This window comes from Pseudopipra pipra, chromosome 1 (assembly GCF_036250125.1).
Source record: "Pseudopipra pipra isolate bDixPip1 chromosome 1, bDixPip1.hap1, whole genome shotgun sequence".
In the NCBI taxonomy this organism is placed as follows: Eukaryota; Metazoa; Chordata; class Aves; order Passeriformes; family Pipridae; genus Pseudopipra; species Pseudopipra pipra.
Window position 1 is genome coordinate 96,971,077 of NC_087549.1, and position 24,874 is coordinate 96,995,950.

A 24,874-nucleotide genomic window follows, 5' to 3' on the forward strand; every position below is an offset into this window, starting at 1 on the left:
TATTCTAAGCTATGTGGCTACTTAGTTGCATTTGACATGCTGTTCTTTCTTTTTTCTTCCAGCAGTCAGGACCAGAACAGCTCACAGGGCTTTAAACTCCCAAAGAAATCCAACTGCTGTTAGTCTGGGCTCTAAATCCCCTGGCTTGTTGTAATCACTGTGTAGTGGCATGCACAGTACTTGAAGCCCTGAAATGCCAAGGCTGTGGCTTTTATGAAGCTGAGAAATATACAAGAAATCAGCCTTTTTAAGATGGGATATTTTGATGCACTACCATTAAGATACAGAATTTTCATCAATGAATTAGCATTCGTTGAAAGATACTATCTCAAAAGGAGACTGAATAACATCTTTCAGTTACCTTGCCATGGCTTCTCTGTTCTTGGAGATATATTGGCCCCAAATTCATGGTTTGTGATTAAGCAATCTCAGGATTATTCTTGTTTTTTTACATGAGTAATAAGTGCTCTAGAAATGGCTGTTAAGAATTGTTTGGCTGTTATGCCTCTTTGGCAGCGCTTACTCCTTTTTTATGCTTATGTCCAAGCATAAGGCAGGAATGAAAAAATAAGATGCAGCTGGTCATCTGCTGGTCACCTTTCAAGGAGTGACTTTCTTCACTAGAGTTAAGGTAGTTAATCTGCTCCATATGATTGGTATAAAGGGCAGCTAGCACGAAACTGTTAATAAAGTTAATTACTGCTAACTACAGTTGTGAATCTATCATTCTGAGCACATTTTGGTTAGAGAACACCATTGATCATTTGACTCCGTTTGCTTGGGCAACTAAGCAATTTGAAGGGATGAATTACAGACTACAGTCATAATGTGACCTACATATGAATGACCAAACAGCATGGTCCCATTTCAGTGGGGACTTGAAAGAAAAAGACTTTAATGGACAAGCACAGGGTCCAACTTCCACTACTATCAGTAACTTATCCATTACCTGTTTTAGATAAATGTAAAATGCCTGTAAATGAGCTTCAAACATTCACTTAGCTGTATGTGAATTATACCCATGTTGAAATATGAAGGTAAATTTAAAAATTAAATGACAGTGCTAAGGAGGCAGAATATTAGTCCAGGAGGATCATTCTCTGGTTTGACAGGAATTAACTGAAGGGTATCAAGGAACACCAAAGTGAGTATTCCACCACAAAGATGCTCTAACCACTCCCAATGTCACAATATTCATTCTTTTAAAAATACTCTTCTGAAAAAGTAGAGATTGAAAGAACCACCATCAAAAACTAAGCAGTTCTGTAAGAAGGCTATTCCTATAATTTCCTTGAAATCCTTAGCCTTAAAATGGTCCAATTTGTTATGATCAGTCCTGTCTCAAATCATACAGTAACAGTGGTAAGTTACCAAGTTCAATTCCAAAAGACCTCCTGTCTGTACAGTTGTGGCTAAAAATAGCCAACATTACCACTTCTTAGTCTTACCAGGAATTTTTTTGTCAAACTAAACTCTAGATGTGAGAGAATCCATATCTGTTCCTGTAGGCTCGTGGTGCCAACATGACATTTCTGTGAAATTCCTTGGTTTGTCAGTTGGATTTTCTCTTTCCATGCCAGTACCATAATTTTCTTCCCTGTTTAACTGTTGTTTGTAACATTTTTCTGTTTATAAAAGGTTGTAAATATACTGGATTTATGGATGATCCAGTATATTTACCACCTTGGTCAGCTGCAGTGTTGCCTAGCTGAGTCTTGTAAACTTCCAGCGTTAGAGATATCAAACATCTCTGGCAATCTGGCTAAACAACCCCTCCTAGGCCAAGCTTGTCCTGATGTTTTTCCCAACTTCCATCATGAAAGTGTCAAAGCAGGACCTGTGTACTTCATCTTGGAACAAGTTTACAGCTCTAAAATAGCACATAAAAATGCAAGACATTTTTCTTCAAAAGATGTCCAACTATCTGTATTTCAAAGGGGAAGAAGTGTGACTTATTTCACAGCAACATTTATGCAACTAAACAAGGTGAGAATTTGTACCAGTTTGAAAAGTGAGCATAGCACATTATTTTTGCTAATTTCTTGCAGTGAAAATCCAGCAATCCTGAAAATGGAAATTTACTTTCTTTTCTCCTGCTCTCCTACCTGCTGCCTTTTGTTTAAGAATTTTCCAGACACATTCATGGCTGTCCCTCTAGGACTGGTTGGAAAGAGCATGCAGACTTCCATAAGAACATTATTAATGTCCACTGATAAAGGATTGCTCTATAAGGAACTGTATAATTCACGTAAAAGAGTTTGAAGACCTTAAGTAGTTTTAACTTTAGAAATATTGTTGTAGAAAAGCACACTATTTTTTTCCACAAGCAAGATACTTCTTCACTTCCCCATCTTCCCTTTTTCCTTAAAATCCTTGCTCACACTGCCTTTGAGAGGAGCATCATGAATTTGTGCCAGGCTGCATGTTCTTTGTTCTTAGAAATGACAGAAAGATTTTGTTGAGCTCTGTCAACCCCCTTCAAGTCACTATGTGAGAGAAAAATGTTGCCTTCTATTTGCAGTGTTGTCTTTGTGGGTTTAATGGGGATTTTCATGAGTTCTGTGGGGAAGTATTAAACATGGGTTTGTATGTTTATTTTATTACTGAACATTAGTATGCTAAGGGCACAATGAAGCAGATGATACCCTCTGCTTTGTTGCCTTTGGGAAGGACTCAGACTGTCACAGACTGGCAGCCAAACAGTTTGTTAGAACAGCAGCTTTAGAGTATGACATAATGTGCTTTTGAATCACTTCTGAGTTGAGTCAAAGGAAAAAAAAACAGCAAAAAATGAGTGATTGACCATGAATTGCCCTGGAGAGAGGGGATCTGCCTGACTGTCAGGCTGCTGAGGGGCTCTGGCCTAGATATAAGTGGACTGTGGCTTTTTCTTTCCAGTTTGTACAAAAGCATTTCTAGAGAGGATTCTACTTCCAATCTGAAGTGCGCTTCGGCACTGCTTCTGGGACGGGATCCATAACCCTTGTCTGTTCTCACCTAAAGCTTCATTTTGCTTTATTTGTAAGCTTAGTCTTCTGAATAATTTTAGTGTGGGTGAGCAACTGCGAAACTGCTAGATTACTTAATTCTTCTGCAAGTAATCCAGCAACTACTAACACAGTGTCTGTAAATGGATTCCTTGTGACTGTAGAAGTGAAACAGTGATGGAAATCAAGCACCTATCAGAAATGCCCAGGTGGTGCTTTGCCTTCTGCTAATTCTTCTGTAAAACAGCTTTCAACTTCATTGCTAAGCTTTGACTGTATATTTTAACCTCTTGATTGATTAGCTAAGTATAGCCTCAGTGTTTTCAAGAAGAGAGCTCTTAGCCATTCAATGTTTTCACATGAAGCCCAAAAGCTCTTGGAGAAGTGCTAATGTTCATGGGATTTTCATTCTCATTTCAGGCCAGGATTTCTGGAAATCCATCACCTTACTGTGCTGATTTGCAGATTTGTTTTCCCTCTGGAGCTCAGCTGAAAACTCTAAAACTTTTGTACCCTGTTGAACTCCCATTTGATCCAAGGAGGAGACTGGTGGGAGGTGATGGGGAGGCCGACCAGTATACCAGGAATGAAATTCAGCTGTAAATGAAGTGAGAGGGTGAATTTGGTCATACACACCAGGCAGGCTCTGGCCTTGTGTAAATGCAGCTCTTCCTTGCTGCTGTCAGGGGTTTTTTATGTATTTAAAAGAGAAGTAAATTTGAAATGGCTCAAGATATTTATATTCCTTGTTCAAGCAGAACATTGAAGGCACTGTAGATGGTATCATGCAAGAATTGCCTGGGATTTCTGATCTATTCCTTATTCACTAGAATTGCCTGACATACTCCTGGCCGGCAGGGAATGGCATAGGCATCACTGCTGTATTTTGGTCACTGTCTAGGGTTCTCCATATGTGAAATTTCATCCTGACCTTTCTTTAAAGTTTTTCCTTGATTGACAAAGTACTAGTTGTAATTATATTTAACTATATAAGTGTAATTTTTTATTTCATTAGTCTCTCTTGTGGACACCCGGTCTGAATACAAAGTTTTAAGAATGTTTTGTCTTCTAGTGTTTGTGGTTAGGTTTGTTTAAGTTCTAGAAATGTGAACTTTTGTATTCCAGGTCCTGAATATAAAGCTGTATAGACAAACTTCCAAATGGAATAGCTTCCCAGAGAAATTAGATGAAGGGAGAGTATTTAAGCACTGGAACAGATTCCACAGTGAGGTCTGTCTTTGGAGATAGCAGAGAAGTTGACTGAATAAAACTGAGCACTGAGCTTAGCCCTGCTTTTGCCATAAATGTGGAATGAGATGATCTCAAGAAGTCCCTTCCAGCCTAAGTTGTTTTATGATTGTTCTGAATACACCCTATTATTAAATAATAGAAATTTCTATTATTAAATAATAGAAATTTAATTTCTATTATTTTCACCATAACATTTTTTTGTGGGGGGAGGGGTGTTTAGCAGACTTCTCAAATTCTCAACCTTCTGAGAAAGTTGCCATTTAAAAATGCAAAGAATTGAAATTAATGGGCTGGTATTGATTGCAAAGTGAAACTGAATTTCTTTTACTGCTGTTCAGAAGTCTTTTTACATTTTAAAAATGTAAGTTAGTATTTAGAGAGAGAGGATATGTTCAAATTTATTTAAAATCTTTTTGATTTTCCTGTTCTATTAAGCTTGAGTTTATGAAATGGAATATTGGCATTTTATATTCTTAAGAAATCCATTTAGTAGTTAGTAGAAATTCTAATCACTCTTGTACCGGTTATCCTCTCCATTTGATCTTGTGCAATATTTCTATATCTTATTTTATATCTTCTTAACATTCTGATTATAGTGTATATTTTAAAAAGCTTTCATCCAAAGAGGAGTACCTAAAGAGGGCTTATGTGGAGTCTGGAGACAAATTTCGCACAAGGGCATTTAGTAATGGGACAACAGAGAATAATGGCCTTAAGCTGAAAGAGGATAGGTTTAGATTACATATTAGGAAAAAATCCTTTACTGAGAGGGTGGTAGGACACTAGAACAGATTGCACAGAGAGGTCGTGGACTCCTCATCCATGGAGGTGTTCCAAGGTAAGGCTGGATAGGGCTCTGAGCAACCTGGTCTAGTAAAAGAATGGTACTGTGCATCACTTGTTGCTCTTGTGTTTTATTGCTCTCTGTGTTTTTGTTATTTCTCTTTTCATTATTATTATAATTATTATAATATTTAAATTTATTTAAGTTATTAAACTGTTCTGCCCATGGGTTTTACCTTTTTCTGGTTCTCCTACCCATCATGGCATGGGGGAAGGGGAGTGAGTGAGTGGCTACATGGTGCTCTGTTGCCAGCTGGGGTTAAACCACAACATACCAAAACAAGGAGCACTGGTTACTAAGTCCTCAGCATGCCTCCTGGATTATTCTTGATCAGTAAGAATTCTCTAAACAGGTTTTCAGTGAGGTTCTCTGGACATACCTTTTCTACCTTTCTGAGTTCACAGTGATTTTTATCTTTTGTTTTTTCCTCATGTCCTACTTCTGAGGGTTATTAGACAACATCACTATTTTATTAATTATCCTTTTGCCTCCTTTTCTGAAAATAGTCTGTCCTTTGTTTTTCTAAACTAGGTACCTTGACAAGCTGGATGTTTATGTGCTGAGACTGTGATGACCTGCTGTTCTGCACCAAGGTCTAGGGTGTGGGTGACGTGAGAGGAGATCGTGCAGGGCTCTTTCTGCAGATTGATAAGAAAGATCTGACAACAAATGGCTTAATAAAATAGCTGTTTTAAGAAGACAGAATAAATAAGACAGAATTAAAAGAGGAATATAGGTAGTGGGTAAACCTTTTGTTCCTTCTGATGCTGAGAAGCACACAGCAGCATCAGATGGACTCTGGATGGGTTTTTCCACTGTATGCTATGCAGAAACCACCTGTGGAGACTATTTCCTCCACTTTGGTGCTTTGAAATAATGAACAATTTTCTTACAAGAAAGCAGCTCTACTCCTGAGGGTTGTTGAGGTGAGAACTTCTGGATGCACTGTTGGACATGGGCAAGGATGTTGAGGTGGTTCAGTGGAAGGGCTGCCTGTGGGCTCCTCTGTTGCAACCAGCTGCTGAGGTGATCCTGTGGCCACGGGACATGCACAGCACAGCCAGATGGCCACACTGGATGCACAGTGCAGATCTGCATCTGCTCATGTGGGCTGAGATGTGGATCACTAGCTCCTCTAACTACAGCAAGTCCTTTTTCAGTCAGGATCAGTACTCCCACTGATCTAGGTGTTACCAGCACTTGTGGTTTGTTTTTTCCCCCTCTGCATTCACTCTTACATACTTCCATTTATACTTAATTCATACCAGTCCCAATGTTTCTGTTTCTCTGCAATACTACATTTGTATGCTGCTCCAGGAAGTATAGTGAAAAATGCTGGCTCTTTCACTCCATGTTTTTCTCCCCTTTGACTCAAAAAAGATATGTGATCACGAGTTTTCCTTTGAAAGGGTTTACTTGAAAAAATACCTATTTGTGAAATCAGATCTCCTTTAAATTAAAACTCACTAAAATCCAATATACAGAGCTGCATCACTCAGCATACCCATCTTTCCCTCTTGCCATCAGAGGAACCGTAGGACTGGGTTATCTGTCTGGTGGCCATGAAACACAGTGCTCTCATTTGTTATACAAAATACTATCCTGGACATGAACTGACAGAACTGTTCTGAGACAGTCATTATGTAACCTGGATTTTCTTTTAGTTTCTCCTGGGTGTAGTTCAATATACGAAGAATGCCAGGGCAAAATTTAGTGGCTTTATTGCTGACTTACTTTGTAATGAAAAAAGTAGTTGGTGTTATATACTGTAAAACTTTTCCAAATATTTTTCACAGAGATTTCTCTCTGTAATGCATGATTTTTTTTTTTTAACTCTTGTATTTCATTTTGGCTTTTTGCATAGCAGTTTTCTGCTTTACCCAACTGGTAGACAAATAGTGCTTTAAAAAAATATTTTCCATTTGTACTTAATAAACCAAATGAATATCATGTTAAGCCAATTACTTATGAATCATTGACTTACAGGAGAATGTAAGAATTCACAGAGCCAGAGCTTCTGAAACTGAACTATAGAGCTCAGCTGAGATGGTAGCTGCTAAATCACAGCTTTCAGTACATTGCAGTCACTTGCCTTAAGGACTTTGATATCCTTAGAAACCTGAAGAGGTTGCTTCTCTGATTTCAGTTATTTTCACATCTCTCTGTCTTATGAGACGAATTAATTTTTCTGGGTCATATTAGAGGTTCTTCTGCTGTAACAAAAGAGTGTAGGAGCATATTAAGCAAATTTCCAATGTTGACACTTATTTTGAATGATAATTTAGTACTAATGGGTGGATTTTTTGTTGATGTTTGTGGTTTTTTCTCTTCCAGCACATCAACTATTTTTCCTCTGCATCTCTGATGTAGATTGTTCTTCTCCTAAATAGGTTATATTCAACATGAAAGTACAAAACTGACAAAATATGTCATGTTTGCTCTAGGTAACTCAACTGACATGATTTTAGAGATCATTTGACCAGGAGCATTTAAATGTGATCTGAGACTATTCTAGGAGAAGCCTGATCCCATGCTGAGGTCTGGTAATGCAAACAGTATAGTTTTGTTGTTTGTCAGACATGACGTAGCTGCTCCATGTGCGCACACACAAAAAAGAAAAAAAGAGAAAAAAGAGAAAGCAAGGACATAGTAAACCTCAAGATTTGAGGCTTTGAATGTCCTCTAGCAATTCATGCCTGATTAAACCCCATTTTAATGCCTGAGTTCTTTTCCTCCTTATTTGCTCTTGTTCACTGCAGGAGTTTTACACTCCTAGAACAAAAGTAGCAGAGCATGTTTCCCGATATATCCCAGGTATGCCCATTTGTAATCTGACACAAAATAACCTACCTGTAGCAGCACTTTGACACATGAGAGTATGAAATTACCTGTTGGAGATGTGGACAAATACTCCACTCCAACATCCTGTTATAATGGTGGTAAAAGTGGAAGAAGTCTATTCTAAACACCTGAATACAAGGATATCATGATTAACTTCAGCAAAATTTGAAAGAGAATATGTCTGTGCCTCTTAGTGTGGAAAGAATAGTCTCTACGTCTGGCAGGTAACAGGAAGCATTCTTGTATTAGCTCAAATTATTGACCAGAAAAGACTCTTATTTTACTCTAGTTGACCGATTCATATTTTGTAGTTGCTTGGCTTTTGTTTGCAACAGATGAATACTGAAATCAAGAGTGGGACTCAGCTATTCCAATACTTCTAAGGAATAAGCACTAAGTGGCCAACAGGACATCAGACCTAAATCAAATAACAGCACAGAATATGGGAACCTTTATTGTATTTGACCCTTTGCTTCATGTTGAACCACATGCTTCCTAAGCAGTACAGAGCAGATGATATTTTGGTGTGGTTTGTCTTAGTGTGGTTTAGTTTTAATCCGACTTTTCTATGGTTTTATTTAGTAACAGTAAATAAGAAAGTAAAGGAATCACAAATGAAATGCTAACTCCTTTTATGTCAATGGTAAAGCTCTCAAATTTAATGGGGGTAGAACTTCACATGTCAATTTTAGGCTGAATTACACTAAGTCCAAGTGTGGTGACAGCATATATTCATGCTGATGGGATGAGCTCTGACAAAGATCCGTTTGTCTTAACACCACTAGAAAACATAAAATATCACAACTAAATCTGTTGGATAGCCTCATTGTTTTGTCTGTAGCCAAGAAAAATAGTGACATGTGGTAGCTGCTTGGATAACACTTAACACAAATCTACATTTCTTATCACTCCATTTCGTAATCAATGAACACTTGTTAACAATAGTCTGTGACAAAATGTCACAGTAAAGGAACTCTTATTTTTACACAAAGAAAATAGGAATTTAGTGCCAGGGGCAGTCAACAACATTTGAGATGAACAAAAAGGTGACTTTAAGAAATGCTTCATACATTTTCATATCTGCTGACACAAAGTAATTTAGGCTAAACTGAACAAAATAGTACCCAGCTTCTTAGATGCCAGCAGCTAATTGCTGAGAGTACCTCTTCAGGTAGCTTCTTCTATACTGTGACCAGTCTAGGTAAAGTTTTCATCTTTTATTTTGACTTTTCCACCTCTCCTTGAAGCATTTGAGAATGTAGGTCACTAAAGGCAAAGCAGTGATGAAAAAGCCTTGCTCTAAGGAAACAGCATGGCATGGCCATTTCCATATAAATGCCTTTAAGTTTTGTTTATTCTCTTAAATGCAATGCTGACTCTTAGGTATTAGACTTCACTGATGCCTACCCTCTCTGCAATTTCAAGGTTCACTTCCTGGCCACTTCCCCTCCTGTCAAAAAGAGAAGTGCGATTTATATCTCCTCCTGAGAGTATTTTAAGGCTCTGAGATAACAAATATAGAGTATAATTGGGACTATATGTGATAAGTTGAATAAACTATCAAAAAAGAGACAGCAAAATGCTTTCAATGGTAAATTGAGGGAGAAAAAACCCAGAGAATTAATAAGACTGCAGCAACTACTTTCGTCTTTGTCTATTGTGTGGAATTATATAGAATATAGATACTTAGAAATGGCTAAGTGCTACAGGCTTTTGAATGTGCCATCTTTAACTAAAAAGTCAGTGGCTTTAACTACAAAGTCACTTCACATATAGCTAAGATATTCAATGAATGAAGGACATGCTTCTTGTCAAAGTCTTCACATCACTGAACGCTTCTCTCATAAAGACCTTTTTTCCTTTTAAGTAATGACTTCGTGCTACAACATTTCTATGTCGCTCAGATTTCTTACTGCAAAATGGATTATTCCCAATTTATGTCTGCAAAATATACACAGAGTGAAACTGAATATGTTGATAGCTCTCCATGGGAAGCCTGTACAAAATACACTAGTGGAATCCATATTTCTGGAATGTTGGTCCAAAGTAGTGGATGTGCTGCAAAATTTATCCTTTTCTAGAGCTGTTCTGCATTGTCCTAATTTTTATTCATTTTCATGTTTTGGTAGGACTGGGGAAGAGAATATAATAGAGGTTGGAACAGCATTCCATCTGAAAAAAAAGATCATGTGATGAGTTATTCCCAAAAAGGGTTAGCGTGCAACAGAGAAGAGTGACTGAGAAAGGGTGTTTTTAACTTTACACCTTTGAAGCTCTGTGTGCTCTGATTGAAGTTTAACTTTTGATTATAATTTTTGATCAAAGGTTTGGCAAATAAAAATTCTATCATTTTCAGTCATTTGCAGGTCTATGCTCTGTACTGAGTGACCAAGTTATTTCATTAATACATGTGCACATCTCCTGAAGTCTGACTTCTACATCTGCGTGATTTTAGTATTAATTTATATTTCAGTAAAATAGATGAGCAGTCCTGATTCCATAAATGCAATTGGATTAATTGCTATACAGTGTTACAGGCCTGCATATTGCAAAATACAGAATGTTCTAAGTCAAACTTTCTGTGCATGAGAATGGCCCTTTATGTTTGGCTACCTACTTGAAGTTCTGTCACATTGTTTATGCAATTAAATATTCTTTGCAATGTCATATATTAAAAAATGTATTGGTACTGCTAGTGGGTATCTGGCAGGCAGCTAGTTTTGCCCTCCTGTAAGTGACTAAGACTATACATGTGGCTGTACATAAATTGATAAAAAACATAATATGACATATTGACCGCATGTATGTTGCACATATAATGCAAATGGCAATGTTTATGACACTTGGTGTAACTTGCGAAACTGTACTTAGTTTTCACAAGATGGAAGACTGGAATAGGCTTGATTGATTTTTAATTTCTGTAACTATTCCAAGAAGTGATTAAAACAAGTTAAAAACTGAACAACAAACAACCCCTATTTTTATAAATGAAGAGACCACCTGGCACTTAAAAATTATTCCACAATTTTGATGGTAGTTTCAACAAAATTCTTTGATTTGCACAAATTTTCTAATTAAAATTTAGCATGTTTGAAAATTACAAGTGAACTAAAGTGACCTTTTATAATAATAATGTGATCTTGGTGATATATTTCCCTACCCAGGCCTGATGGCTTCAGAAATCCTTTTATTTACTATTTAATACTTCTGGCTCAAGACAGGATGCTGATTCACTGAGCACCCAGTGTTTATGCCATCTACCATTCTGTCAGCGTTGCATCTCATCTCTCTCAATCTAGGAACTAATGTTGGCCAGAAAGTTTTCCAATTCTGGTGGAACGGCCTTAATGTATTAGCAAAGGAGCTGCCTAAGCAGGAAAGAATTGTAAAGAACCAGGGAAGGAGGGAAGAAAAGCAAAAAAGTATTTAAAACAGCAAAACTTTTGAACAGAATTCATATGAGGATAAACGTTATAGAAACGACAGGGATGGGCAGCAAGTATAGAAGCTTGAAAAGAAGCTGTGTCAACTGCAGGAAACAGATCTGCATCCCTCCCAGAAGACTTTGTCTTGAAGTAAAAGAAGAACTGGTATGTTAGCTGATGGAGAGAATGAAGCAGGGAAGTATTTACAGTTTTATTTTTAATAGATCTGTGTACTTCTTGTAGTGTTGATTAAAATCAGTAACAATCTGGAATTCAGCATGAAATCTGTTTGTGCTTTTATTGTGTAGCTCTGGAAAGGATAACTGTAGAGCCAGTTTTCTGCTCTCTGTTGCCATCAGCCCAGAGGCAAGAAAGCTCATCCTTAAACTGCAGCTTGTAGGAATTTTGCATTCTCAAAGTCCCAGTGGGACCCAGGATATGGGCAGTACCAGCACTCTGCTCCCTTCCTGGGTTCTAAGGATAAGTACTGCTGCTGCAGTGGCTTGAGAGCATTTAACAAGAGTGTGTTAGAGAGAATTACATTTGATCAATCATATTTTCAGACGTCTATTTAGTAGAGCAAAAGGGAATTTAAAATGCTAGGTCACATTGAAAAATCATCAGGTCAGGTCTCATGGGAACTCACACAATGGCCTGTGCCAAGAAGAAAAGACGGTATCCTTCAGCCACAGTGAGAGCCTACAAACACAGCTGTACTAACCTCCTCGGGAAATGCAGCCAATCTTAGGATAAGACAGTGAGGTCTCGAGGTCATGGTCAAGGGTCTTTTTCTCTTGCAAGAGAATAGACTTCCAAAAGAGACCAAGATAATCAAGGGTTGGACTACTATCTGAATTTCTGTGAGGTCCTGTTCTGTGGCAGAGCACTGCTGTCTCATCAGTGTAAAACTGAATAGATTCTTTTCTGGACTGAGAAAAATCATTCTTTGTGCAAGGATAAGAGAGGACTTCTGGGAACTCAAGAGAATTAATTGTAAAAGTGTGACTGTATCGTGTAAAATAAGTGTACTGAGTGCTGAAGAAATCCACAACATAGAGGCATGTTCACAATCACATTATTTGGTTTTTCAAAAAAATGTCCAAGGCACACATAGGACCCAGTGACAACATTCCTGAGCTAAAAAATGAAAATAAATGCAGACAAAGAAGAACTGCCAAATTTACTTTAAAATATGGAAGAAGTTAATTTCCACACAGGATTAAGATGAATCTAGAGTTATATTACTTTATTAAGGTGGTGTGATAATATGCTATGTTGACCTTGGCTAGCCTGATAGGTGCCCACCTACCAATTCCCTGCCTCAACAGGAGATGTGACAAAAGGCTCGTGGGTCAAGACAAGGACAGGGATATGACTCAGTAATAACCATCACAGGCAAAACAGAGTCAGTGTGGGGAATTAATTTAATTTATTGCAAATCAAAAGGACAGAGTAGGATGACAGGAAATAAAACCAAATCTTAAAACACATTTCCCACACTGGTCCTTTCTTTCCAGGCTCAGCTTTACTCTTGACTTCTTTATCTCCTCCTCCCAAGCAGTGCAGAGGGATGGGGAATAGGGGTTCAGGTCAGCTCATAATGCTTTGTCTGCCGTACCTTTGTTCTCATACTCATCCCCTAGCATAGAGTCCCTCCCATGGGAGACAGTCTTTCACAAACCTATACAATATAGGTCCTTCCCATGGATTGCAGTTCTTCATGAACTGCTCCACTATGGGTCTTTTCCATGGGATGCAGTCCTTTAGGGAACAGACTGCTCCAGTGTGGGTCCCCAGATGGGATCACAGGTCCTGCCAGAAAGCCTGCTTCATCATAGCCTCCTCTCCATGGGGTCACAGGTCCTGTCAGGAGCCGGCTCCGGCATGGGCTTTTTCTTCATAGGTTCACAGTTTCCTTCAGGGAGCACCCACCTGCTCCAACATGGGGTCTTCCACAGGCTGCAGGATGGTTATCTGCTCCATGGGCTGCAGTAGCACATCCTGCCTCACCGTGGTCTTCACCACTAGCAGCAGGAGAATCTCTGCTCTGGTGCCTGGAGCACTTCCTTGCCCTCCTTCTTCAATGATCCTGGAGTCTGTGTGGGAGGCAGCTGGGGAGAACAATGATCTAGGCTGGAAGGACAGCCTATCTAACACACTGGGTGCCGTGTGCCCAGGAAAGATCCAGTGTGCATGTTTATGTGCTGCTATGTGCAAGGAAATCTGAAGCAGCAGCTGGAATGGGACTGGTTGGTCTGGGGAGCAGTGTGTGCAGGTGTCAGCAACTGGGGAGATCTGGGATCCATGGTCATTACTGGACAGGCTGCACATCTAAGCCAAACTACTGAGAGAACTGTAGTGCATATGAGTGAGGAGATCTGTACCAGGCACTGGAGTGGGGGCCATATGTCTAGGGTACAGCTGCAGAGGAGATCAGAGATCCAGGTATCAGCCAATGCATAGTGTGTGTCTGTGAGTGTGGTCTGTAAGAGCAACCAGAGTGGGATTGCAAGTCTTGGGAGCTTAGACGTCCAGGGTACAGCAGTGGGGGACACTGCGGATCCAGGTTTAGACTGAGTATCTAAGCTCAGCTATCAGAGAGATGCACATTATATGTATGCATATATTTCCTACTAATGGACTTGCATCCTGATTAGCCAAAGGGCAACAAGATGAGGCCATTGGTGCTGTTTCTGTGAGTGCTGAGTATTTCTGGCTGTAGTGACCTGTATAGCTGTCTATGTGTGTATATGCACACACGTGTTTCAGAAATGGGTTTGAATGTGCCTACCAAGAATACATGTTTAGTCTCACGACCAAGTACCAAGACAGGCTGGGGCATGAAGAGATTGAGAGCAGCCCTGCAGAGAAGGACTTGGCAGTGTTTGTGGATGATTTTGTTTTGTGCTCTTATGAGAGATCACAAGTGCATTTACCCACCTCTACCACAAAACCTCCATTGGTAGTACAGCTAATCTCAATCCTAATATGAAGGTGCCTTTAGAGCTCCTTTATGACATTCTGGGTCATTTCAATAATTGCCTTAAGTTGCTGAAATCAGAGTTCATAAGCTAGTTCCATAATAGTTTGCAAACTATTGTTAAGCAAGGACAGGTATATGACCAATTAAAAAAATTAGCCATATATCTCTTCTGCATTTGAAAAATCGAGACTCTCTTGCACACCAACATTTTGCTTTCCTCCTCTCCCTCACCTTTGCAGGTAGATTGTTTTAACTTTATTACAGCCCACCAAGCTCTGCGGGGTCATTGGACTCTGGCTACAAACCCACGAATGAGGATGCACAAGCGTTCATCAGATTTCTGCTGACTCCTGAACTGTCTCTGCGCTCTAGGATTTGGGATGGGATTGCTCTAGGCTAGGTTGGTGGCTGCGCCTCTCCGCTGTGCCAGCCCAGGCAAGCAGGCAAACTGAGGGAAGGCGAGGTTTTATGGAATGCCCACTGCGCCACACAGCCCAGCCTTTCACACGGTTTTCAGCTACGTCGACAACCCCAGCTTCAAGCACGAGCGGAAACCCGGCCCGAAACCTGCAGGACACAGAGGCCCCTGGCGCCCCTGGGTGTCTCGGGAAGGGGGCACAGGGTGCTCGGGGCGGCCGAGGCTCCACCTGCCGCCGCGCACCTGCCGCCGCGCGCCGGGCACCGCGCGGGGCCCAGGGACGGGCGCGGCGGCCCATGTAAGGCAGCAACGGCGGCAGCCCCCGCGCGCCGCCTCGGTCCGGGCGCGGGGCGGGCGCGGCCTCTCCCCGAACGGGCCGCGCGCGGCCTATGGGCGCTCGCGGCGGGCGGCGCCGGGCGCCCGCCAATGCCCGCACGGGGGGGGCGGTGCCGCCGCAACCGCCGCGCCAGCCCCGAGAGCAGCGGCCGCTGCCCACAGCGCCGGACGCAGCCCGGGCGAGAGCCCCAGAGACCTGCCGCCCCTCTACAGCCGGCGGTGAGTGCGGGGCCGGCTCTCCCGGGGGCGAGGCGAGCCCCGCGCTGCTGGGGGTGGGTGGGGTGCGTGTCCTGTGTCATGTCCACTGTGCCCGCTCCCTCCTTCGTATCGCGCCGGTGATCGATCGCCGCTCGCTTATCGAGGGCGCGAGGGTAGGAGGTGATGCCGGGGGGCTGCCGGCCCCGGTGCCCCCAAGCCGATGCTCGTCCCCATCGGAGGGGCGCCCAGCGCAGCCCAACCCGCCACCGCCTTTGCCGTTATGTAACGGCCGCGGGGGGCTGTGTGCGCCGCTCCCCTCCTTGGGCTTCATCCCCGCGCTGCCACCCCGATCTTCGGCGTGTCCCCCGCTCCCCTCCGGTCGCCGCGGGGAGGGAGCTGGCGGGGAGAGGGGCTGGGCGCGGGGCTGCACACCTTCCCCTGCCATCGGAGTGGGCTCCGCCAGCCGCATCCCCCGGTCGCCATCGCGAGGGACGCGCGGCCGCAGCCCCGTGGGGCCCGGGAGCGGCTTCACCGCTCATGGCAGGTCCATGATGGAGGTTGGCTGCGGGCGGGTGCCGAGCCCGGCGCTGCCGCCGCGGGCATCTCCCGGAGGAGCCGGGGAAGGAGCCACCTTGCGCACCACACACCGAACGCTCCGCTGCGCTCCGGAGCCGACAACAAAGCCTCGGCCGCCGTCGCTGCTGCTGCTGCTGCGTGCGCTTGTGTAGAGGCAGCAGTCCCCTTTTATGGAGACCAATGGGTAGAGGCGACTTGCCTTTCTTTTTTTTTTTTCCCCTTTAAATGATGAAGGAGCTCTGTCTCCGAGAGCTTCTCCTGTATAGCGTCCTCCGCGAAAAGCAGCATCAGGTGTGGAAGACTATTTAGGGGCTGAAGGGTAACACCCGCAGGTATATAGCCGAGTACGGTACTTCGGGGTGGAAAACAAGGACGGGACAAAATCCTGTGAATTAATCTGTAACCCTGGCTAGCTCGTTTGAAAATAAATACACCTTCTACTTGCCCGCCCCCCTCCTCCGGTTGCAAATAGTTCTCCAATCCTGGGTAAAAGCTCTTGTACCTTGGTGAAATTATTCCGAAGGGAAGTTGGATGTGCGCTACGAGGTGCTGAACACACATGTGAAAAGCGTCTTAAACGCTGACAGCTTCGATTCTTGCAGGAGATGCTGCTGACAACCAGTTTCCCTGTTCGTGTTTTGCAGGCTCTGCATGGGTAGTTCTGGGAGGGGGCAGTTTTTTTCGGGTTTTACCCAGGATTGCATAACTGCTCATGTTTATTTGAAAAGGAAAGGAGGAGCAAACCCAACCCCCAACCTGAAATGAAATACATGATGTATGTCTTTTACTGAGCCTTCACACTGTTTTCTCAACTAGCATTAAATATCATGTTTTAGATGGTTGGAAAGGGTTAGCATGATAATGTAACATTAAGGCTTGGTTTTATTTTTCCCTCTAGTGCTGTGAAAATTTGGGGAAAACTGGAGAGATACCTATATACCTTCATAGTTTCAGGCTTAAAATAGCATGGCTGTTTATCAAATGTGTACGACTTGTTTTTAAAATGATAATGACCATTTTTTCTTCCTTTAGCAATGAGCCACTTTTTAATGTTTTTATAGGCCCTACCCCAATGCAACCTTGCCTCTCCACAGTCCATAATAAAATGATGTTTTGAATGCTTTTGTACATCTTTGGGTCACAGTCAAATGCTTTTAAATAGTCTATCATTTGTAACTGCTGAAGTGTATGTCCAGTATTAAATTATAGTACAGTGTAATGCTTAGACAGCATGCTATGCAAGGATCAAATTGCAGATAAAGTTCACATAGGAATCTCCTGCAGTGCTTGCACTTGACTCTTGTAAATCTAAGAAAAGATATTTATAAATGGAAATATACATCCAGCAAGTAGTTGTTTCTGTGTCCAATTTAATCTGTGGATTGACTGTGGTCAAAAATAATGTCTTTTTATTTAATTTAATTTTTAGTAGATATATTCATTCCAGTTACTTTCTGTAGGCAACTGTATGATAGAAGTTATTTTTGCTTCTTGTATCTTGAGCTTAATTTGAAAAAAAAAAAAGGATTTTTTAAGGAGAGAGGGAGACGGTTATGTCAACTTATGTTAACATTACTGTGTTCTCATTGTAGGTAGAAGCAATTAATTGTAGTTAGTCTATCTCATAGTGCTTCAGAGAATAAGCCATACAATGGTTAAACTTGATAACTTTCTCTAGGATGATAAACTAGAATACAAATTAAAATAATATCAGATATTCTTCTTGCTTATAACACTTTGATTATGTAAGTCTTCAGTGTGAGGATGTTACTGTATTCACAAGCCTCTCTCTATATATTTATATACTATTATATATATTTCATATATGATAACAAGAACAGCCATTCTGTGGTGTAGTCAGTCACTCAGTGATGTCATGTCCTTTCTTTTTGTACATGCCTGCTGGTTGCAGGCTTGCATAAATGGAATGGACTCTTTTCAGCAAGCAACAAAGTTTGGGGTTTTTTGTCCCCCCAAAATCCATTTTTATACTATGCATAGCTGAAGTTAAATGCAGGTATACAGTTTTCACCCCTACTGTTTCTCTGCCATGCTGCCATGACCACTATGGGCATTAGTGCTTTTAGGTGCCTCTGCTAGTTAGTTGAAACATTTTGCTTATTGTTTGTATTGCATAGTGTCTGGGAGCTGTGGTCAGGGACCTTAACTAATGATTATGTCCGATATAACCATGGAATAAAAGCTTGAGCCCAGCCTCCAAAATATTATGATCCAAAATACAGAATAAGTGATGCAAAAAAGGAGTCAGGTTAAGAAGGATACACTGGTACATTTGTGCATTATTCAGCTGTGTACTTTCTCATTCTCATATGTTAGAGCAAAGGGAATTGTAGAACTAAATGTAATACTTGCACCATTCTCTGAGGGGCATTCTTGGAACATGTGAATGGCTTGTTTGTAGGGGATCTTAAAATGTGTTTGACTTGACTAAATTCTGAAACTATGCAAAAAAATCTACATCAACCCAATATGAAAAAAGTTATCTTCAGACTACTTAATTTTCACAATTTTTAAAATTTAAGGTAATATTTTAAAATTTTGAAATGGAGTTTTCATTTCAAATTCAAAGTCTTGTATGGGAAAAATCACATTATTTTGCCTTCTCCCAGTGTTTTCTAGCTGCTAGCTCTTTCTTCCTCTCATCCCCCTCATGTGCCGAAACCTCCACAAAATACATAATAACAAATATACCCTCAGCTGTAAGAAATTTCTGAGTGAATGCATCATTCTGCCCATCCCAAATTGCCCAAACATAGAAGTACTGCAAGAATTTGCTATTTCATTGTAGTCTGGTTATTGGAATACTTTGAAATAGTAGTGAAGATAACTGTACATTGAGAGGATGTTATTGGTAAAATCCCCCTGTATAAATATGGTCTTTAAGTACCCGGGGCCTGTACATGTGTTACAGGACAAGTGTGCGTATCCTGCTCAGGTTTTAGGACATCATTCTGAGTGGGTGTTTATCTCAAGTGCTGACAGAGCAGAACAGACTGATTTTTCTGCTACTCATTTTTCTTGACTCACAGTGGTATGTCCATCAAAACAGATGGGAAGTTTTTCTTTATTGTTAGTTGTTACGTGTAGTGGGTGGGCAATTCACTTGGCTGCTGCTAAGAGGGGTTCTTAACTGTGTCAGGATTCTGAGGCAGCTGTGAAGAAGCTTAGGCTCTTAGTCTTGCTAGTTGTCTTAAGGTTCCCTCTTCTTTTTCTTTTCCTTCTCATCTTTCTCCTGCCTCATGGTATTCTGAGGTATGATTTGAGTTTACCTTGCCCTGTATAGAAACCAAAGAGCTAGCAACCAAGAGTGTACAGACCAAAGTTACAATGCATTATGTAGGAGATGAAAAGACAAAAATGAATTTGCAGTATAACTGTTCTAAATAATCTTATGAAGTTAATTCCTGCCCAGTTTGACTAATCTCAAGATTAGCCAATATGCTAATGTGTCAGTGTTCACATATTGGAGCATTTGGCAAAATGAGCATAGAGAAGCTTGAAAAAAAAATCAAGGATGTAGCAGTTTTTGCTTGAATCTCTGAGGGTTGCACTCCTCCTTCAAGGTCTTAAATGGTGTTTTATTGGATCAATGCTAATGAAATTCTTGCAATGGAAATGAAAATACTAAGAGGTCTTGCTCAGAAAATTATTATTTCCTTGTTGTTTACTCTGTTCATTTTTAATTTAAAAACAAATATGTTTCTGCCTGTTTCATCTGATGTCACTATTAGAAGGACTAGTACCCAAATATTTCATCTTAGAGGAGCTTATAGATGTGAAAGAACTTACTGATGATTTAGCAAAGGAAATAATTAATTCTTATTTTATATCAAGCTGTGGGTAGTTGAAAAAATTCTGTACTTAAAGGTTGGTTTATTTTCTTGGATTTAGACAAAACTGAGTAGCAGACTTTAAGAACATAAGGGATCTTTGGACAATCTAATCTGATTCATGCATTGGTTATTTTCAGTTAGTTATCTGGGAGCAATAACCTACACTAATAGAAGTCTGTCTTTCAGAGATGTTTGATGAAGTGTATCTTCTGTATTAAATGAAGTCTAACGTGGAGACATGAGGACGTGAAGTATTTGCAGCTATTCTTGGAAGTTCCCTTTAGTATCTGGCATGGTTGATTGTCCTTCCTAAGGAAGTCATATTTCTAATTTGCACTGGCATGCCCTGAATTTTCAGCTGTTGAGTTTTTTTGAGTTCTTTGACAGTAAAGAGCTATTTAGTATGTGATAACCATTTAGTATGTGATTCAATTTCTCTACAAAGGTATTTGGATCTCTCATTCAAGTGACTTCTGTCACTTAAAGAATTCCACCAATGTAATTTGTAAAGTCTCTTCCGGTAAAACATCTTGTCTCATGATTTTGGAGCTCTTATATCATCTCCAGTTCTTTGATCAGAGGTGATGCTTTCAAGTCTGTAAGTCTCTGTTAGCTCAAATATATCTAATGCTGTCCCTGTCAATAGCATCAGTCTTGTTCTCTAGATACTTTTTACCTGTACCATCTTGCTGGAGTTTGAAGTGCTCTTGCTGTATAATCTCTGATGTCCTTTCATGGAGTGGATCTTCATTACTCATGGCTTTTCCAGAAATATTTTGAAAGGATTCTGTGGAAGTTCAGGTTAGTAATCTGATCTGGGTGGGAGTGATGTGAAGATACAATGTACAGAGTCTGAAGAAATGAGGCTAAGCAAGCTCTATGATTGTAGTGGAACCTGTACTCAACTAATCCTAAAGTGATGACAGGTCCAGCGTGTTATTTGGAGCTGTAAATTAATTGTATGGCTAACTACTGTGGAGAGCAGCTGTTGTCATCCGCTCTTGTTGAATCTGTGATTCCCAAGTCTTTTTTTGATGCACTGTGAAAAAAGACCTCATCTAAACAGTTGAGTCTCCTCTTTTGCTGTACTTTAATTGGTGTTGTATTCCCTTTCTTCTGTGAAGGCTGTTCTAGACACTGGCTTGTATCCCTGCCTGTGTGTGAAATTGCAGAATGTTTGTGTCCGAGTTATTCATATACCAGTGACTGCTGTCTGCTTAGGAAGAGTACCTAGTAAGTGGAACCCTCAAGTGGAATAGTGGCATAATGGAAAAAAAATGCATAATAAGAGTTCACCACTACATATATATTTAGTGGATGCCTGTATTTATACTTTTATCTTCATAGTTGAAACCTTGTGTGAGTGACAGTAACAATAATTTGTCAGCAGTCGAGCTAATCTCAGTGCTTGATAATATGTTTTCTAAATTTGTTCCTTTAATGGCATGTGTCATGGCATTTGTTCACAGTCTGAAATACTGTTTTGCTAAGGAGAAACATTGGACAGCTTGAGTAGCCACCTTTTTTGTTACTCTGTATGTGTTCTCCTGAAGATCATAATATAGCTGTATGATCTGCCCAGCCTTGCCCTTGTCCACAGTGCTAGATTCCCATACATTGTTATGAGAGCTTGAAGTTCAGACATGCAGTTTCCCATAAAACCCAGGGAAGCATTTATGTAAGTTAAAATGGGTTTAAATGCAGATAGAGTTGTGTTAGCTTTGCTTGTTTGGCAGTGTTCTCTGCTCATTTGCCTTCTGTGTTATTAGGGAAAATAGATGGCTCTCATTCACTTCAGCGTCATATGAGGAGGAATATACCCAGAACAGATCTCTGAAGAAAGTGCCTTAACTCTAGTTTCTGCAGGTAGATGTGAAGGAAGCTTTAAGAGCATTGTCTAAAGCATTGCATTTTCTTAGGAGGGTATTGCATTTCTCCATCTGTTTATTCTTTCCCTCAGCTTGAATGTTTATGCAAAAATGTGGGAAAAAAAGATTCCAACTGTTGTACTTTGTCTCTGCTGTTTTTATTTGGCATAAATAATTACAGACAGAAAATTAATGAGAATTCTCCTTCAATGCAATTTTGTAACATTTTTAAAACAAGGGGAAGATAGATCAAGTACTAAAATAAACCAGATGCAGTCAGACAAATGCCTTACACAGTTTCATAAGGTTATGAATCCAATTCACTCATAAAAATAGCACCTTCTATGCTCATTGAAAAGTTGTTTTCTTTTTTTGCTTGGATTGGCTGGAAGGTCCTAAGAAATTTTGGATGGCAACTATTTGTGGTGCAGTGGATAGGTTTTTACCAACAGTGCAGAAGCAGATTCTGATAAAAAATTGTACCCTAAGCACTTGCATGCTTATCAACACTTGATGTGCAGGAAAGATTAGCAGGAGAATGGAAGGTAAAAACAGGTAACACTTGACATAAACCTACTAGGTTATGTGCCTGTGGGCAGAATGCTTTTAGTATGCCAATTTTCTGAAAGCCAGGGACCTGTCAGGTTTAAGACTATCTAGAAAATATCTTTAGGAAGGCTGATAGTTTGGCTAGGCTAAGGATCTGAAAATGTAAACATGAAGAGGCTCATGCATTTATAAGGGAATGGCATAGAAATAGGAAGCTTATTGAAGCTTATTGTGGTTAAAACAAAAGTAAAATTGTTAATGTTAAAAACACGTGGTTCTTCAGGCCTTTTTGTAATACCAGACTTAACTTGCTGGCTGTGTTATCTGCCTTGTGAGGGGTCCACTATCTCTCTTTTTTGCCTACTCTATTTCTAATTCTCACTAAATCGTTAGATTCCTCTCTACTGTTTTGTTGAGCATTCATTCAAATGTAATCATATGCATGAGAGATTCTATCTGACTGAATAGAGAATCCCATTTTTCTTGGCCAGCTAAGTAGATGTATAGATGCTATTGCAGATTAATTGGTAATATTTCCCCCCTTTTGGAAGGTGAGGGTGCAAGCAAGACCAGTTGTACGAAATTTGCCTATCAGCTAGGGAATTTTTTGGTCTGAATGCCCATTGTGAAGAGCAAGAGTGTTGTAAAGCCTGCATGCTCATACTCGACTTAAAGACCAGTATAAATAGAACAGTGTTTCAAAGATACATTTTTTAACCTGCTGGTGACATTTTGCAGATAGTAGAGCAGTGTCTTTATTTATATTGCTGAGTGGCAAGGATGTTGCAGAAAGACTGGGGAACCTCCATTTTGGATTATATCTTGGTGGATATTTAGGGTACAGCTAGGGTACCATCTCATTCTACACTGTGGCCAAAGCTTTATTCTGACTAAGCAAAGCAGAACCTTGGACTTTGTGTAAAAACGACAGCAAAAGGAATTAAGGAACAGAAGGAAGTCAGGGATATAATTTGTAAATTTTTGCTGTTTAATTGTCTGGGGGATATGGTAGAAGCAATTAAGAAATTAGGGCTACCGTTGAGAACCTAAGCAGATAGTGCATTTTAGGGTGTAGAAGCCTTAGGAATTTACACTGCAGACTTTGGATGTTAGCTGGAGGATGACATTGATTCTCAGTGTAAATGTAACTTTGGGGTCTTGTGTAGTCGTGTTGCAAGTTGCGATGGAGCTGGGTGTTATGCCTGAGAAGTAAGACTGGCATATGCAAAGGTGAGCATTACTGGAAAGAGTAGATGTTAGTAGTACTATTATTGCATTGCAACTGTGCACTTGTGCTGTCATATCTTTTCTGCAAATTCATCAATCTCAGCAATCTCCCAAACAGAGGTGTGCTTGATGCTTGAATGATTCAGCTGCTAAAAATTTTGAACTGGAACTTTCCCTTAGTTCACAGGACTTTTGACCTTGTTTTAGCCATTCTTGGTTGATAAATATTCTAAAGAACAAACAAGTTTTAAAATAAGCTGCCTTTTTCATTAACATGAATGTATCTGAGACTGTAATAAGTATCTGCTGTAGTGTTCTAGTTGTGCTGTCTTAAACAATTACACTCATATAATTTCTGTGGCAGTTAATGCTGCAAGATGACTTCCATTAAAAGATGTGTTTTAATACTTTTTAATACCTGCTGCAAATGAAAGCAATTCAACTTATATTGGGACACTATATTCTTAGTGTGCTAGTCGCAAGCTAGACAAGGCAGATGAGAAAGTACGTGGTATAACCAAAAAAAAAAGCATTCAGATTTTTATATCCTTTTGATTTATTTTTTTTTTTTTTAGGAAAACATCTTCTGATATGGAGATCCTAAACTGGTTTAATAGATTTGCAGCTAGTGAAACTATATTTATATTTCCTTTATAGAGTCAGAGAATGTGCTCTTTAGAGCACTCCTTACACTGCTGTACCTGCTTTCTGTGGCTTCAATAATTAAAGCAGTGTAGAGTATGGGTCCCAGGATCCTCATTACGTTCTGAACTCCGGCAGCAAAACAGATATTTCTTCATCCCTCTGCTTTGGTTTCTCTGTGCCATGGCAGTGATGCTAACTTCTCTGACAAATATTGAATTGTCTACAACTCCTGAGCGGATAAGCCATGAATTAGTTCTCGGGGACAGGGCAGAAAAGGTGCCATGGTGAATTCTGACCAGGTAGGATACATGCATATTCATAGAGTTGCATAAGCTGAAATTGTTGGGAAAAATACTGTAGGTTCTAGTAAGTCTTCAGATCATCCTTGTTAGTGCTGATAAATGGATTCTTCTAAGAGCAATTCCCACAAATCTAAATCAAAGCTATACCAGAATTCCTGCAATATGTTGACACCTGGAGAGGATATGGATAAGCAAAAGAGTATAAATTAATATAATCTTTCAGTAGAGTTTACAGTTGGCTTTGGGCCTATTTATATGTACCTGATATTCTCACAGCTATAGAAAATCGATAACTGCAATTCACAGAAACAATAACTTCTTGTCCCTTCCTTTTTGGGAAGAATTCGGATTAATACATGACTCTATCTAGTGGAGTTTTCCCAGCTGTCTATCTGCAGAGGAGTATATATATTGTAGTCTCTGGCTGAAAGGCAGTTTGATGAAATTAGAAAACTTTTTCTAATGGGTTAGGCATGTGCTGAGAACACAGATCTGCACTTTCAGTCTCTTTTAGCATGAGTTAGTAATGACATCAGTGACTAACATCAGTTAGTTTGATCCCTAGCTTAA

The 24,874-nt window shown here is 40.3% G+C and overlaps 1 protein-coding gene and 1 long non-coding RNA gene across 5 annotated transcripts in view; one reads left to right on the forward strand and one right to left on the reverse strand.

Moving 5' to 3' along the window:
- Positions 1 to 10,051: 10,051 nt before the first annotated feature.
- LOC135419854 (uncharacterized) lies at positions 10,052 to 14,660 on the reverse strand. The gene is made up of 2 exons (XR_010433188.1): positions 14,563 to 14,660; positions 10,052 to 13,459 (listed from the first exon to the last, which is right to left on the reverse strand). It is a non-coding gene; the product is annotated as an uncharacterized LOC135419854 (long non-coding RNA).
- A 129-nt stretch (positions 14,661 to 14,789) lies between these two features.
- The window catches only part of TPPP (tubulin polymerization promoting protein), a 72,480-nt gene continuing 62,395 nt past the window's right edge, over positions 14,790 to 24,874 (forward strand). For 2 of the 4 annotated variants that reach the window (XM_064666702.1, XM_064666692.1), the window contains exon 1: positions 14,790 to 15,304. In XM_064666702.1, coding sequence (XP_064522772.1) covers positions 14,805 to 15,304 — 500 coding nt within the window. In that variant the 5' untranslated portion in view covers positions 14,790 to 14,804. Of the gene's footprint in view, positions 15,337 to 16,605; positions 16,635 to 24,874 lie in introns of those variants that run through there. The other 2 variants (XM_064666712.1, XM_064666721.1) reach the window with 2 other exon arrangements.